Source organism: Erinaceus europaeus, chromosome X (genome assembly GCF_950295315.1).
Source record: "Erinaceus europaeus chromosome X, mEriEur2.1, whole genome shotgun sequence".
Taxonomy (NCBI): Eukaryota; Metazoa; Chordata; class Mammalia; order Eulipotyphla; family Erinaceidae; genus Erinaceus; species Erinaceus europaeus.
This window is the reverse complement of record NC_080185.1, coordinates 7957535-7975284: the sequence shown is the minus strand read 5'-3', so window position 1 is coordinate 7975284 and position 17750 is coordinate 7957535. Positions and strand designations below refer to the sequence as shown.

Genomic DNA, 17750 nt, shown 5'->3' with positions numbered 1-17750 from the left:
CAACATAGTCCCCTTAGCACTGAACATTTGAGAGAATTCATCATACTTGTGGATCCAGATCACAAGGTCTTACAGACTCTAGTCTCACTTTATGGCAGATAAGTTGTAAACTTTTGATATACATTCAATTTCACTACTGTACCAACAATTTTTTGGTTGCCATGTGGTGGGTAATATTTTAAGGTTGTCAGTTCAGAGGGTTGTCTCGATCATAGTATCTAGTGATACTCTAAATGGCACTATTTCCTGAAAATACACTTAATGTATGTATTCTGGTGTTGTTTAATAAAAATAAAATGAATATAATCTTCTTTGATATTCATTTTTTCAACTTAGATAACATTGAATCTGTCAGACCCAGTGAGCTGGTTTTTATTTGGGAACATGCAACCTGCTTAATTGTTGATGTCTTTGGTTAACTAAGGCAGCCTTGCAAATAGGTTTTCTAAAGTTAACTTGGAAAATTGTCAACAAACTTCCTTATTAATAAAAATAGATCTCCAGTACCCAAAAAAGTGCTTATGGAAAATATTTTCTGAAACTGGTTAGTTTCCAACAGACTAATATGTAGGCCCCTATTATCCAGGGTCAAGATAATTTATATGGCTGACCTAAGTATGATTGTCTGAATAGTTGATAAGACACAGTAATCAGTTTTTGCATTTCTCTTCAGAGTTCAAGACAACTTGCCTCCAGATTTCATGAACAATTTATTGTACGAGAAGATTTGATGGGCCTCGCGATTGGTACACATGGTGCTAATATTCAGCAAGCTAGAAAAGTACCTGGAGTCACTGCTATTGACTTAGATGAAGACACCTGCACATTTCATATCTATGGAGAGGTACAATTTTTGCTAAAACAGTCAGATTTTCTAGAATAAAAGCCAATATATCAGATGGCTTGTTGGAGGGTGGCTCATCATTTAAAACACCCTTTTTATAGGATCAAGATGCAGTGAAAAAGGCTAGAAGCTTCCTTGAATTTGCTGAAGATGTCATTCAAGTCCCAAGGAACCTAGTGGGTAAGTCAAAAATTACTGTTGACATACTGAGTTGACACAGCAAAAGCTTGAGTTACACAACTCTAATACACTACTAGAATTTCATTGTCCTTCAGGTAAAGGTTCATTTAACTGAAATATGACCTTATCACTAGAGTGTACAGAAAACATTTGGTAAAGATACTTAAAGACTGTGTTTTCAGAAGGCATGCAAAACATGTGACTTTGCTACGTCAAACCTACTAATGCTTGGGAGGATATATTTGGCACAATCTCTCACTATATATTCTATATACTTTTAAACAAAATAAATTTATTTGAAATGAATGCCATTGGGTATTTTATAATGTGAGCAGATTGGTTATTTCATTGTTCTAATAGGTTTGTTACATGACAGCAGTCATTTTTAATTATCTCTGGGTTGAAGAACTGAATTTAGATTACTTAGATTTATTTAATTCCAAAGCTAGAGGTAACTGAATGCCTCTGAGACTTTACAGCATCAACCCCTTTTTTTTTAATGGTTTATATTTATTTTTCCCATTTTGTTGCTCTTGTTTTTTATTGTTGTTGTAATTATTATTGTTGTTGTTATTGATGTCATCATTGTTGGATAGGACAGAGAGAAATGGAGAGAGATAGGGGATGACAGAGGGGGAGAGAAAGATTGACACCTGCAGACCTACTTCACTGCCTGTGAAGAGACTCCCGGTAGGTGGAGGAGCTGGGGGCTCAAACCAGGATCCTTAGGCCGGTCCTTGTGCTTTGTGCCATGTGCACTTAACCTGCTGCGCTACCACCCGACTCCCGAGTACTGCTGTTTCATGACCATTATGAGTATGTGTGTACTACAGGTGATATTTACAAATGTTTCACCAATACTCTCAAACGCTACTGATGTCTTTAGTAGAACATAACAAAATGAATGGTCTGTTTTGTTTTTGTTTCAAGAATACTACACATGGTAGATGAGGAAATACCACCAACTGGATGCATGGATTTTCTTTGCATCCTACAATATGATCATGATCCATTTTTATAGACTTCTTTCAGTGTATATATTTTGACTTATCTTTTCTAAAGAGTTTTCTTGTTCTTTACCACTTCAGTAGTGTATGTATGGGTTTAATCACTTTGATAGAGCTAGCACACTTAACCATAGTTAAGATATTAATAGAATGCACCAAAATCTCCATTTCCTTTTTGCTAACTCACACAGACCATTGTTAAAATCAGAATTCATTCATAAAAATGTGAGTGTTGTAGATTAAAAATAAACTGGAAAGTTTCCATGTAACTTCTCCCTCCACTATTTGATTTGAAGATAAGAAGACTATAAATTATAGGCCAAAGGACCTAGCTCAGAAGCCCAGATTTATTATTAGTGTCGATGACTAATGACACCTGACCAGTGACTAATCAAAAGGGGTCATGGAAGTGAGAGAATGAGACTGCCACACACAGCGCACAGCAAGGGTCCTGAGGCTGTGCTTTTTAAAAGCACATGATCCTGTTGTGACAAAGCTTTGCCTGGGATCATATCTACTAGTGGATTTTTTTTCCTTAAATGAGATGCTGGGCATAACCACTACAAGGGTGCTTAGGGTACCTGGAGAGAGTCCTTGGAACCAGATTAATTAACATGCAGATCACTAAACCCAATAGTTCTTAAATTTGCAATGACTTATTTTAAGGTAGACATGATGATGGCTATGAAAGAAGTGTGTTGATTGGATTTTATAAAATGAGAGAAAGAATTAAAAGTACTTGTTCATTTACTCTGACACAAAGTCTTTGGAGTTTTAATAGATGGTATTGAATAATACTTAAGTCTTGAACAGGTTTCATTTTCATTGTGATTTTGAATTATTTTAACATGTGCTGTCTTAACCTTTTACTTGGATGCCTTCATTTGTTTAATGTGCTGATAAATTGGTGAATAATAGATAATTGTAGTGTTTCACTGGTACATTGGATTGAATAGTTTGCACTTATTTTAAATGTATGTATGTATAGCTGCTGGAGTCACTTAAACTAAGATTGTTTTGTAAATGTGCCATATACAGTTCTAAAAATACTGACTACAGGCCAAAAAATGAATTCTAATCAGATACAGATAAAGTTATCAAAATAAGTGAATATTTTCTATTATCCTTAATTCCTTCTATAAAACTATCCAGAAAGAATAATAGTTTCTACCATCTAGTTTAACATATACCCCTTTATGCAAAATTAGAGCTTATCTTTGAACTGCTTTTAAAATTCAGATTTGCCCTCTCAGTTCACTAATATTAACCCTAATACCTGACCTAATGTATTTAAAATTGTGGTAACCTAGTAAAAATAGAAAGCCATTTTAACTTTGATCTTTGAAAAGAGTAAGAACCTCTGTTTGGGTATTAACTTCTCACAGATATATATACACACACAGGCATATAAATGAGAATGTGATAGCTCACAATGCTATGTGTTCACTGGTTGGATGTATGTGTTAAAAACTACCATAAATTATCCACTTCTAGGCAAAGTAATAGGGAAAAATGGAAAACTGATTCAGGAGATTGTAGACAAGTCAGGAGTTGTGAGAGTGAGAATTGAAGCTGAAAACGAGAAAAATGTTCCACAAGAAGAGGTATGTTCTAGTGCATATATTTCTGATTTGTCTAATAAAAAGTAAAAGTTCTTGTTTTTACATATTAATTTTGAGGTCACCATCATGTACTCCCTATAAATATAAAAATTTGCATTTTCTAGGTAATGTTTTCTTTGTCGACTCTGATTCTTTACAGTGGCTTGCTATAATTGTAAAAAAAAATTAAATATTGGGTATTTCTGATGGACACTTTTCGTCCTCTGTCTCTATCTAGCATGTTTATGTGTGTGTATCTAATATGTATGCCTTAAATTTTATATGGACATGATATCTCTTTGTAATCTTCAGATATTATAACCCTGCATTTATGTTTGCGATAGGACTTATACAAATATTTCAGTGAAATTTGTGGTGTGGAGACAAGAGTGTGCTTTTGTGCAGTGGTATAGCTTATAATACAACCCCCCTGAAAATTATCAGAATTTTCACATATTGTACAGCCTTTTGTGACATAATCTCTTGACTGACTAAATGTTTGGGGGCATTTTACTGCATATATTTTGCATTTTTTGTAATTGTGTTTACCAAAACTATGCAAAATTCATATTCTTAAAATACAATTATTAATGGAAGTAAATAAAACCTGAAACTGTTCTCTCCTCTCCCCCCCCCCCATATTTTCATTTTTCCCTCAAGGAAATTATGTCACCAAATTCCCTAACTTCCAATAATTCAAGGGTTGGACCTGCCCCCCCAGAAGAAAAGAAACATATAGATATAAAGGAAAACAGTGCTCACTTTTCTCAACCTAACAGCACAAAAGTCCAGAGGGTAAGAATTAGTTATCACTTTACATTATACTAAAAGTGATTTCTTTTAGTAGGTCAGATGTCACAATTGATGTTTTCGGTGTTTTCTCTGACTAGACTTACAGGCTACTCAATCTTTTTTTTTTTTTGTTTTTCAAATGTTCCAATTTAAGGAGGTATTACAGATCAAAGTGATAGCCACATTTTAGTTTATTCACAGTGATAGATCTAACACTGTAAGCATAAAATACGGGTTTGCATCTTGTGGTCACGTTTCTTTTGAGGGTGGACATAAATTATTTCATGCTGTATTCCTTGAAATTTTGCAGGTTATAGTAAGTCAAAAATATACCTTCTTTTAGATGTGTTAGTTATAGCTTATAACCATATTTAACAGACTGGTTTTCATATTTTTTTAAAATTTTTTTAAATATTTTATTTTTATGTATTCCCTTTTGTTGCCCTTGTTGTTTTATTGTTGTAGTTATTATTGTTGTTGTCGTCATTGTTGGATAGGACAGAGAGAAATGGAGAGGAGGGGAAGACAGAGAGGAGGAGAGAAAGATAGACACCTGCAGACCTGCTTCACCGCCTGTGAAGCGACTCCCCTGCAGGTGGGGAGCCGGGATTCAAACCGGGATCCTTATGCCGGTCCTTGTGCTTTGCGCCACCTGCGCTTAACCCACTGCACTACAGCCCGACTCCCTGGTTTTCATATTTTAACTAACCTAACTTTATTGATGGGTTTAGAAGTCCTGCAGTGAAAGTCCTGCGTTCAGGCTTCTACATTTGTTATAGTTAATGACATCACTTGCATTCCTTATACTGCTTTAGGTATTAGTGGTTTCATCAGTTGTAGCAGGGGAATCCCAGAAACCTGAACTCAAGGCTTGGCAGGTAGGAAAACATTCCTTGAAAAATACTTTTTATTTTTTACTGTTTATCCCCCTTGTTAAGAAAGCTTACAGATACTCAGCAGGGATGGGAGATGGCGGAGGAGTGCTTTTGGGTGTGTAGCTCCCATGCTCTGGGGGATAAGCTCAAGTCTCTTCTTGTTGCTTATAAGGCCTTTCTTCCACAGTCTCTTGTGCAGTATCATCTCTCACCACTCCGCCCCCAGGCATTCTAGAGAAGCTTGAGCTCTGCTGAAGTACTTAAAGTTCTGTAAACGCCATTAGACTGTTGCTTCTAGATGTATGCACTTGCTTCCTCAATTCAGAGTGTGCTGTCCACCAAGCGCCATCTTGCTTTGTCTTGACTCATTGTGCAGCTTTCTTTGTGTCCTTGCCTCAGGCCCTCTAGCAAGACTACATTGGCATTGCCTTGTTGATACCCTCAGCCATGTTGTGAGTTCCTGGATGCCAGGGCTCCCTCCCTGCCCCACAGGAACTGTCTATGGAGAAAGTGTTAGGATTCACAAGAGAGCTAAAGTGAAACTGCCACTTTATAAATAGAAATAGAACAAGTGCATTGGTTCTTCCTCTCTGCCAGGCCCCCCAATTCTCATCCCAGTACAGGGTGAAGTCAATGTACCCTAGTGTCTTTGTTCCAGGCACCCACCGTTCTGCTCTTGTCTCTCTTCATTTCAGTTTACTATTCTGCACCACAGACAGTGTGATTACCTTAAGAGTAGCACCTAGGGACACCAACAGTTCAGTTTGGATGTGTTGAAAATTAAACTCTCTTAAGTCTGTGTTCCAAAGTCCATCTACCCAAAGCTATTGCCTTTTTTTAGGTTTTGTTTCTTTTCATGAACAGAGCAGAGCATTGCTCAGCTCTGACATTTGATGGTATTGGGAATTGAACTTGGGGCCTCAAGTTTATAAGTCCAGTGCTCAACCCCAGTTCTTGATGTAGAGATGCAGATGTATTGTGGTCATACATAAGCTAGAGAGAAGGGTGTAGCACTTTATCCTATGGTATTTTGGGAACTAATATGGCTTACTGCTTTGTAACAAGTAAAAAAAAATAAGTTTTGTTAAAAGAAAGCCTAATTCATAGGCCTGATCAATATTTTAGTTCATATATTACTATATGAACTAAATTATTGTTTATTATTTATATATTATATATTATTTTAGTTCCTATATTATTCACAGGAAATGCACATAAAGCTCTGGGTTTACAGTTGTACCTGATTTGGCAGGTGTTTTCTTGCTGCTGGGAAGCAGTACCTCACCTACTAGATGCAAGTGAGACCAGAAGCAGTATCTCCTAATCCTTCAGTTTTGTTCCCCATTGACAGCCACTGTCCCGTGAAAAAGAAAAAAGCCTGTTTCAGCCCCTACGTGCCTTGAAGATGCTGTACTGAATGCAGTCCAGCCAAGCAGCCCAGCAGTAGCTACACCTTTCAAACGAATGTTCTTTATTAAAGAGTAGTACTTGTTCAAAGGCACAATGTCTTGGTTTCTCACACCCACACAATTACAATCACATCAGCAGCGCTTCCATATGCTTGTCTTAGGTCACTTGTGAATATCAGTAGCCATGTGTATTATACTTCAGTAGCAAAATGCTAAACAACTACCTACTTGATCATAAGTGTTAGCTGCTTATTTGTACTGCTGACCAGATTTCCGTATTTATTACATTTATTTACTTAGTTATTTATTATATAGAGACAAAAGAAACTGAGAGGGAGGGAGGAGGGAGAGAAAGACACCTGCAGCACTGCTTCACCACTTGCAAATCTTCCCCCCTTCTAATGGGACTGGGGTCTTGAACCTGAGTTTTTCCACACTGTAACATGTGCTCTCATGCAGGTGTGACACTCCCTGGTCCCCTCCCTATAACTTTTTAACAAAAAAGGTTTTGTTAAAGGGTTTTTTTGTTTGTTTATTTCTTCTTCTTTAGACCAATACACTACAATAGCAGTGTTTCTTTTTTTAAAGTTCTTTTAAGTATATATTTTTAAAAGCTATCCCCCATATTAAAAGTAGTACCATAGAGAGGTAATCATACTTTCCTTATGATTCAGCCTTTAACAGTTTTTAAAATTTGTTACTGAGATGTATTCGGGGTTGTTAAATGTTATGCTTATAAATGTACCTGCCTTTTTTCTCTCACAGAATAATTACTCAGTGCATTTCACTTTATCCTAATTGTATTTTGTTTGTACTCTGTTGATTAGCAAAATTTCATTTCATTTTTACTTTTGTATGCTGGTACCTAATTCTAAGTGATTTCTTTAAATAAGTTTCTGTAGGAAAAGCCTGCACTAAGTAAATGAGAGCATTTTATAGAATTATATTTTTATGCATCTCATGTTAAGGCTTATCTAATTTTGAAGTGCAAAATTTTTTATTTTACCAACATTCAATGGTAGTGCTTAGAATATAATACTTAATGTATTTAAGGCCTTGGTATATTGCTCTGTCTTTATTCATGGTAGATGTGTAAATTATACAAACTACTTCTTTTTTCATGTATTGACTTTTATCTTTTCAAGAAACATTTGTGTACCTATTGTTTGTAAGACCCTGTGTTATGAACTTAGTGGTTACTAGGTTTTTTCAGATTATTCCATCACTGCTCTTAAAGGCTTATTATTGCCATTTCTTTTTCAGGGCATGGTACCATTTGTTTTTGTGGGGACAAAGGACAGCATTGCTAACGCCACTGTTTTGTTGGATTATCACCTGAACTATTTGAAGGTGAGAACAGAATGACCTTTACCTTCTTATCCAATTGGTTTAACATAAAAATTCCCTAGTAAATCTTTCAGCGGTTAGGATTTCTTCTAGCCTTTACATTACAATGAGTGACCTGTAAAAGGTAATAGAAAAAAATATTCACAAACCAGATCAATAATTCCACTTCTCAGTAAAGTCTGCTAGTTATCTTTTTCTTTTGATAGTCTCTTCGTGGGGGTTGGGTGGTAGCGTAGCTGGTTAAGCGCATATGGCGCAAAGCACAAGGACATGTGGAAGGATCCCGGTTCTAGCCCCCGGCTCCCCACCTGCAGGGGAGTCGCTTCACAAGCGGTGAAACAGGTCTGCAGATGTCTATCTTTTTCTCCTCTCTTTCTCCCCCTCGCTCTCTCCATCTCTCTCCGTCCTATCCAACAGTGATGACATCAGTAACAACAACAATAATAACTACAACAATAAAACAACAAGGGCAACAAAAGGGATTAAATAAATAAATATTTTTTTTAAAAGATAGTCTCTGGGAGTCTGGCTGTAGTGCAGCGGGTTAAGCGCCAATGGCGCAAAGCACAAGGACCAGCACAAGGATCCTGGTTCGAACCCCGGCTCCCCACCTGCAGGGAAGTCGCTTCACAGGTGGTGAAGCAGGTCTGTAGGTGTCTATCTTTCTCTCCCCCTCTGTCTTTCCCTCCTTTCTCCATTTCTCTCTGTCTTATCCAACAATGATGACATGAGTAATAATAACTACAACAATAAAACAAGGGCAACAAAGGGGGGATAGATAAATAAATAAATATAAAAATTTTTTTAAAGATAGTCTCTTTGTTCAGTTTAGGTAATCCTAATTTATCACCCAATTGATCCTTTCTTGACTTTGATTTTATTTTTCCAAAGTAAATTTTGTGTGTGTACCACTTGCTTCTATTGTCCCTTCATGTCATTAAACCGAGGAAATCCCAGCCTTTCTTAAAGTTCTGCTTTAATGTTTAACCTTAGTATTTTTCTCTATGCTGTTACACAAAATATAAACAATTTGTGTCTTTTTGTAAATGCTCACTTCAGTTAATGTTTGTATAGTCTGCAAACTGGAAAGTAGGAACCAGTAGTCTACAAGATGTAGTGAAAAGAACACTGGGTTGCCAACCCAACAGTTTGTTTCTATTCTCTTTTCTGTCACCAACTAGCTATGTGACTTTATGCAAGGTAATTACCTAGACTAGCTGCCTCTTGAAATTCTTTTTGGCCAGTATTTTCTATAATGTCATGGAATTTGAGTCTGAATATTTGTCACTTATTTGAAATAATTATTTACATCCATATGCATCAAAATTGTAATGTGACTTGTACTACAACAGTGAATACAAAGTAAGTTTTACCATTTCTAAGGCTACCTTAAGAGTTTTCTTTGATGATTTCTTAAAAAAAATAAAATAAAATTGGTTTCTATATGTATGGAAATAAGGAAGAAAAACATAATAGCTAGACGTCCCTTCATTTTTATCCCGGTCAGTTATAATTCAAAGTGGGAAGGTTTCATCCAGCAAGGTTTGCATGGGTAGGATATCCATTTTGATTTGCTTATTTGTTTTTATTTAAAGTGTACTTTATGTCTAATCTGCTGTATGTTTTCCTTCATATTCTTAGCTTAAGTAATCATAAAGACCTGTAGAGTGAGGGTTACATCGTCTCAGTTCCTTGTTCTCTTGACAAATGTTCTTAGATCTTTTGATTTATTCTTCACACTTAGATATCGTTTTTTGGTTATCAATAGCTGTCCTGTTGCCATTCTTTCCACCATCATATCTTCCCTTGGCTGGGCGTGGCTTTTCTTACCAAAAGGTGGCTGCTCTGCCCCAGTGGGACAACCCTGGACTGTCATCCTGTTTTGCAAGATATTCCCATTTCATGAGCTTTAACTATACTTTTAGAGTAAACTGCTTACTCAGCTATAGACTCCATTGCTGAAGTCCTTTGTAAATTATCAGTTCTGGTTCAGAGCACAGATGAAACTCACGTCGACCCTTACCTGCCCTTTCTTTTCTAGAAGCTGTCACAGAATAATATTTTTACAAACTGAAGTTTTATGGAAGCTGCTCCAATTGACTGTTCGTGTAGATGGCCCCTATTACAGCCTCTTGCTTGACTGAGATAACCTATACTATTATACCTAGAGATCCATGTCCCAGTGGCCAGTTTATGAGATGTATGTATAAGGGTTAGATGTAGGTTTTATCTGAATCTGATAAAACCTAGCAGTGGACCGGACAGTGACATACCTGGTTCAGTCCACATGTTGCAATTTGCAAAAACCCAGGTTTGAGCCTACCCTCCACTTGCAGAAGGGAAGCTTCACAAGCAGTGAAACAGGTCTGTCACTGTCTATCTTTCTCTCCCTCTATCTCCCCCCTCAAGTTCTCTCTGTTCTTTCTAATAAGAATTAGAAAGAAAAAAATGAAATGAGAATTATTTTTAAAAGGAAAGATAAAACCCAGCATATGGAAACCTTGTGTGTAAGGGTCTGTTAAAGATTTTTAGCTATATATTTTGGTTAACTGACTCTATACTGTTTGTCATACTTGTTTTAGCAGAGTTGTAGTCCAGAAGTTTTGAGGGCATTCCCTAAGACCAAACTTGTCATCTATTAGATAGTCCCTTCTCCCATGTAAGGAATATAGACATTTTAGTTCATTGAAAAGAATTGTGATTTAATTACATCCAAGAATCTACCATATTATATGTTCTTTGAAAATAGGAGATGGCTCAATTTTAATGCTTTGTGGATTAAAACACTAACTAGCAGGTCTATTTCAGTTAAGATTATTTACAGAATGTGATACTGTTAAGCTTAACTTGTTACACCTTAAATGCCATTTACCTAGAGTGGGTTTATTCAGTATCCTCTCATCAAGAAGTCCCCAAAGTAGCGTATTTGTGCCTTTTCTGATTCTACTGGATAATAGTGCCAAATCAAGCAATTTATTTCTATTCAGTGTAAATTTAATGCTGAGTATTTTTGTTCTATTTATATTTTCTTTTTAAAGGACACCATTCAATTTTCTGATAATTCTGTGTAACGGTGTTTACTGTGAGTTTAGAATTGAAAATGTTAAATTATTTTTACTGTTATCTTGTATATTTTAAATAGGAAGTAGACCAGTTGCGTTTGGAGAGATTACAAATTGATGAGCAGTTGCGACAGATTGGAGCTAGTTCTAGACCACCACCAAATCGTACAGATAAGGAAAAAGGCTATGTGACTGATGATGGTCAAGGAATGGGTCGAGGTAGTAGACCTTACAGAAATAGGGGGCACGGCAGACGCGGTCCTGGATATACTTCAGGTACAAACTAAGCATTTTACTCAGTTACTATATCTGTTCCTAGACGTAATAGCTACTAATCTCTGTTATTCGTTAGAATCCCATTCTAACAATTTCTCACTACATTTTTTTTTTCCAATTCACAGTGGGTCAAGTTGTGTTGTAAGAGACATACAGAGTAAAAAAAAAAAATCTGACAAACACATAGATTTCACAGGGCAGGTGTGAGTTCTGTCCATGTTCTGACTGGGGATAAATCTGCTTAAACCCTTGTGTGTTGATGACTTCTTAAGGCCTTTCTTGATTCTATTACTGTATAGCCAAAACTTTTTTTCATTTGTGTACTGTGGCTCATTTTTTGTCAGGCATGCGCAGGTCATACTTGCTGGATGGACTGTGTAAATCAGGGGTCTGCATCCTGTGGCTCATAAGGTGATATTGAGTGGCATGGCTAAAGTCAGCCCTAGGCACAGTCAAGATGTAGGCAAAGACTCTCTCTTTGCCTCCCCAGCTCTTATGTCAGTGCTTCTTTCTGCTCTCCCAGTCCTTTTCACTGAACGTTGCCACCAATTGCCAGCCTACTGTCTTTCTTGCTCAACTGTGTAATCTCCTATGTAACTTGCTAATGATAGTATAAGGTATAATCCATCTCACAAATATTTACATTTCAAAAAGGAACTCTTTAAGATATGGACAAGCCTTCAAGATCCACAGGAATGAAGCTATAATGGTGAAGCTATTATTAGCTCCTCCAGAGGAAGAGAGAGAGGTAGTAAAGTTGATGTTGTGGAGTTGGGGAGGCATAACCTGCTCCTTCCTCCTCACCTCTCTCTCACCTTACCACCACCACCCCCCACTGCCTACTCCCTATTAGTAGTCAGCCCCTCAAGTAGACCAAGTTAATTATCATAATTTCTTTGGTAATGATAAGTTATTCCAGTGGGTGTAGGAGGAGAGAACCAAATATCAGGCAAGCATATCCCACTTGAGCTAGGTTCACCCAAGTCTGCCCTGATCCCACATGAGATTCCTCCCAAAGGCACCTGCCACAGTGGCCTTCTTTGCTACCCATGCAGAAGTGGACTTCCTTCTGTCCCTGGGCTCAAACCTGATTATAAGGAAGTCCCTTTATAGAGGTTTTGCTTATCAAGGTATTGCGTTTAACTGTTGTAGGCAACATTTCCTCCAGAGAGCACAGATGTTAAAGGAGCGCAGCTGTTTAATGATGTGGCATACTCAGGTTTGAACTTAGATGGCTAATGAAACCCTCTCCCCACTTATTTTAATGAGTACCAGATTTCTATAACCAGAATTGCCCCAAATATTATGAAGCCCTTTATTTTGAATTTAATTTTTTAACAAAATAGAAGGTAGTAAAACGTGGTGGGATTATAAATTGGGAAGAGTGTTGGAATACCCCTGAAACGTCTCTGGATGATTCTGTTAACCTAACTTTTTTTTTAAAGTCGGACAATGGTATATAACTTTTAACTCTCGATAGGAACTAATTCTGAAGCATCAAATGCTTCTGAAACAGAATCTGACCACAGAGATGAACTCAGTGATTGGTCATTAGCTCCAACAGAGGAAGAAAGGGAGAACTTCCTGCGCAGAGGAGATGGGCGACGGCGTGGAGGTGGAGGACGAGGACAAGGAGGAAGAGGACGAGGAGGTGGCTTCAAAGGTATAAAGGCTTTGATTTAATGACTGAGAAAAAGGCATCGTGTTTGCCTGAAGTTCTGTGAAAATGTTGGTAATTTAGTGATATTTTACCAAGGCCTCATTCCTCCTATTTTCACTGATCACCAGAAGAAAAGCTCAGCTTTTCATTTTTGTAATGAGGACTGACTGTTAGACATGCTGCCTTGTAGTTCATAGCGAACATAAGAATAATCACTTAGGTATTTCCTCTTCTAAGTCTAAACATAGAATTTGGTTATTAGCTCAGGTTGACCTGTAACCATTATTGGCACAGAATTACAATGCCTTCACGGTCATTTCTATTTCTTAGTAGTATCCTAGGTTATTAACTGTTATGTAGCTGGGAGTCACTAGGTTATTGGTTACACTGTGGATTCTGTGATTGGTCTAAATAAATTAACTTGGAATAAGCATTTCAGATTCAGTAAATGTCCCTATAGGAAATGATGACCATTCCCGAACAGATAATCGTCCTCGCAATCCAAGAGATGCTAAAGGAAGAGCAGCTGATGGCTCCCTCCAGGTAAAGCCATGTAATTCTTTCCCTCCAAATTGCTGCAGTGACATTGTGTTGAAATGTATGAGTTGATTTTCATTAGGTTTTTCAGAGCGATCAAAGGTTGTAAACATGGTATTTGTGAAGCATCTTTCTTTCACCATTACAGTTGTGAACAATCTTAGCTCTTTGAAAAAATTTACACAACTTTTTTATAGATGATGCAGCCTAGAGAGAGAGATCTGAGTAAGCCTTGTGGGTCCACCCCTACCCCAGAGATGCAAGAATAGGTTATCTTCTTTGGAAAATAAGTGAAAGAAGGTGTCTGTCTCATGGGTAGTAGTAATATGATAGACAGGTAATGAGTACATGGTATAAAATTATAGCCAGCCTCTTTGCTAAGAATTCCTTCTAAACTGGACATCACCTTTGCTGAATCTTAATTAACCCTTGAGCATACCCAGGCACCTTTCTGAAGTGCTCTTTGTATGTGTGTTTTATTTCCTTTAATCTTACAGCAGCCCCCTGTGGTAAGTAGTTTTATTATTCCATCTTATAGGTGAGTAAACTGTAGAGTCAATCATATAGTTTATGATGAGAGATTTACATTCAAACTTTGGTGTTTGATTTCTATAATCTGCATTCTATTCTATTTCTTTGGCTCTTAATTCTTTTCTCTAATCTTAATCTCTTTTTCATTGATACAATCTTGGTTTACAATGCCATAAAGTTTCAGAGGTATAGTTTTATACATCTGTATGTTTATGAGTCTCCACATACCCACCAACTGAAGTTCCTCTGCCATGTCATCAAAGATAGCCTTCTACCTGCCCCCCCCCCTCAGCTCCCTGCTATAACTTCAGTAGTTTTCACTGAAACTCTTTAATATTTTAATTCAAGTCGCTAGGATTCCTCCTTGGTTTGGGATCAACAGTTAGGATTAATGAGAGGTATATGTTAAAAGCAGAAACTTCAAAATATATTTCTTAGAATTCATAGCAGTTCTAAGTAGATGTTAATTTTGCAGATTCTTAAGGACCAGCATAGGAAAGACCTTAGGCCTAATCACTTATTAATAAAATAATGTATATAAATGTGCTTGACAAAGATGCAAAGTATTTATGTGCCAGTTATATATTGGGTTGTCAGAAAAGTTATGACATGTTTCTCTATGCAAAAATGTTTCATGCCTTTTCTGACAACCCAGTAGTTTCCCATTTAAACTATCACATTGGCTAAACTTGCCAGCCTGATTGCTTTGATTAATAGGCTGCCTATTTATAATTATATTTATAATCAAAAGAGTAGAATACCACTTTAAAAATTGTATGTTCCATGCAGGTATGAGAATAAATCCAAATCAAAACATTGAACCTTTAGCAACAAACACTTTTCCCTTCTTGGTGAAGTCCAGATTTATATCTTTCGCTTTTGTTCCTTTTGAATCCTACCATGATAATTAAGTATAACTCCTGTAATCAGTACTGGTACTTCACGTTAGTCGTTTCTCATTGTTCTATTCAGTTTTGAAGAGGAGGCAGTAGGATTAGAAGTTTTTATATAATTTGGGGCACAGTGAGATGACCAATGTGACCCAGTTAAATTAGAAGGAAGAGTGTCTTTTTAAACTTATAAACCAAGTAAAGATTCTATCTGACCTAAAGTTTTATACTTCTATTCTCACCTCCATTTCCCCTTGTAATGTGAAATTTACACTTCAGGCAAACTTAAAGTTCTTGTCAGGCCAGTTACATAGTACAGTAGGAGATGATCTGTGTATATAACAACTATAACTTGTTTTAGATCAGAGTTGACTGCAATAATGAAAGGAGTGTCCACACTAAAACATTACAGAATACCTCCAGTGAAGGTAACCGGCTGCGCACGGGTAAAGATCGTAACCAGAAGAAGGAAAAGCCAGACAACGCGGATGGTCAGCAACCACTTGTGAACGGAGTACCCTAAACTGCATAATTCTGAAGTTATATTTCCTATACCATTTCCGTAATTCTTATTCCATATTAGAAAACTTTGTTAGGCCAAAGACAAATAGTAGGCAAGATGGCACAGGGCATGAAATGAACCCAAATTTTGTCTCAGATTTTATTTTTTGTTATCAACCGTAAGCAACAATTTTCCAAATTGCATGAAGAGATAGCTCAAAGTTTTCAGACATCAATTTAAGTAAACTTCAAGACAGGGATTTGATTAGTTACTTAAAAAAAAAAAAAAAGAAGAAGAAGTTCTGAGCCGTGATACTCTGTTAATTTGGACCATTTCCCTGCATTGGATAAAATCGACCAGTACATTTCAGTTTTTCTGAATACATAATATATTGTTTATGATAATATATAGAAGGTAACCAGACTTCTCTTTTCAATCTCACATAGAAGTCTCTATGAAGTATGATGTCATTTCATGTCCTGTGTCAGTTTATGCTTTGGTCCACTTTTCAGTATTTTAGTGGACCCTGGGATGTGCGTGATGTGACATTTGTCATTTTCATTAGCAAAAAAAAAAAGTTGTATGATCTGTGCCTTTTTTATATCTTGGCAGGTAGGAATATTATATTTGGATGCAGAGTTCAGGGAAGATAAGTTGGAAACACTAAATGTTAAAGATGTAGCAAACCCTGTCAAACATTAGTACTTTATAGGAGAATGCATGCTTTCCATATTTTTTTCCTTACATAAACATCAGGTTAAGCAGTATAAAGACTAGGACTGTTTTTGTTTTTGTTTTGTTGCACTGAAGTTTGACAAGTGGTGTTACGAGAGGGCTGTGTAATTTTTCTGTAGAGACAGGAGAAGAAATGACCATCTTTTCCTTTGAGAAAGGCTAAAATGTTTTCAGCTAGGAACAAATATTCCTGGTTGAAAGTTAGGGGAATATGCCTGCTCTTTGGCCTGATGACCAACTTTAAACTTAGAGCCTTTTTGATTTTGTCCTCCTCAATATTTGTGATGTTTTCCATATTTTAATTTCATGCTTATCTCGGGGGAGATAGGGAGGTCATATCTTGTGTGCATAAGAATCCTGTGACGTACAGGTGTTTTGTCTAAGAAAATTTGGAAGCAGGTTAAACTTTGAAATATTAGGTCTAGTGTTTAAGCAGAATGGGAAAGCAGACTTAAGATTGGTTAACAAATACTACTTTTTTTTTCCCTTAGGCTTTTTTTTTTTATGGATTTTGTTTTGAGTTTTTTTTTTTTATGAAATTTACTGAGGAAAATATGTGAAGGATCTTCACTCTTAAGATGTTATATTTTTTCGTAAAAAAAATAAAATAAAAATAACTCCAAGTCTAGGGGTGCTGCCTCTGAATCTGTACAGAGCCGTACAAACCGAAGTTCTGCCTCTGATGTATTTTGTGAGTTTATTTCTTTCAGTTTTCATTTTACAGTTATTTTTCCTTGCATACAAATAAGCATATAAAAATGGCGACAAACTGCACATGATTTCAAGAATATTAAAAAAAAAAGTCTCTTAAAATTATTGCCAAACCATTAATGTTGATTTCTAGTTATTTATTCTGGGAATGTATAGTATTTGAAAACAGAAATTGGTACCTTGCACACATCATCTGTAGGCTGTTTGGTTTAAAATACTGTAGATAATTAACCAAGGTAGAATAATGACCTTGTAATGTAACTGCTCTTGGGCAATATTCTCTGTACATATTAGCAACAACAGATTGGATTTTATGTTGACATTTGTTTGGTTATAGTGCAATATATTTTGTATGCAAGCAGTTTCAATAAAGTTTGATCTTCCTCTGCTAAATTGATGTTGATGCAATCTTTACAAGTGATTGCTTTTAAACTTTTAAGATAGAAGAAATCTATAGAAAGTGTTCTGTTACAAAATGTAACTGTTACCATTGGAAACTTCACATGTCATAGGAAGTTAGCTGTTATCTACCAACGTTGAAGAACTTGATCTTATTTGAAAAGGTGAAAAAAATGGCGCAAAAGCACACTGTGCCATTACAATATGCACTAAGTCTCTTTTTTACAAAGGCTCAAATCAGCAAGGCGCTAACTTGCTTAAATATAAAATACTAACTTCTAAACTGTAATTTGATTCACATGTTTTCAAATGGCATTGGAGTTGATTCATATTACAATATTTGTGTACTAAACGTGTATTTTTTTTTCAGTTCAAATTCATGATGTTTTTAA

At 36.4% G+C, this 17750-nt stretch overlaps 1 protein-coding gene across 8 annotated transcripts in view; it reads left to right on the top strand.

The window, feature by feature from the left end:
- FMR1 (fragile X messenger ribonucleoprotein 1) overlaps positions 1–17352 on the top strand; it is a 43835-nt gene extending 26483 nt beyond the window's left edge. Inside the window, exons 8-17 of one of the 8 annotated variants that reach the window (XM_060183390.1) lie at positions 674–844; positions 946–1024; positions 3526–3635; positions 4293–4427; positions 5240–5302; positions 7972–8058; positions 11198–11393; positions 12949–13056; positions 13514–13596; positions 15424–17352. In XM_060183390.1, the coding sequence (XP_060039373.1) occupies positions 674–844; positions 946–1024; positions 3526–3635; positions 4293–4427; positions 5240–5302; positions 7972–8058; positions 11198–11393; positions 12949–13056; positions 13514–13596; positions 15424–15534 (1143 nt within the window). In that variant the 3' untranslated portion in view covers positions 15535–17352. Of the gene's footprint in view, positions 1–673; positions 845–945; positions 1025–3525; positions 3636–4292; positions 4428–5239; positions 5303–7971; positions 8059–11197; positions 11394–12873; positions 13057–13513; positions 13597–15372 lie in introns of all 8 variants that reach the window. The other 7 variants (XM_060183388.1, XM_060183387.1, XM_007527601.3 and 4 more) reach the window with 7 other exon arrangements.
- Positions 17353–17750: the final 398 nt, after the last annotated feature.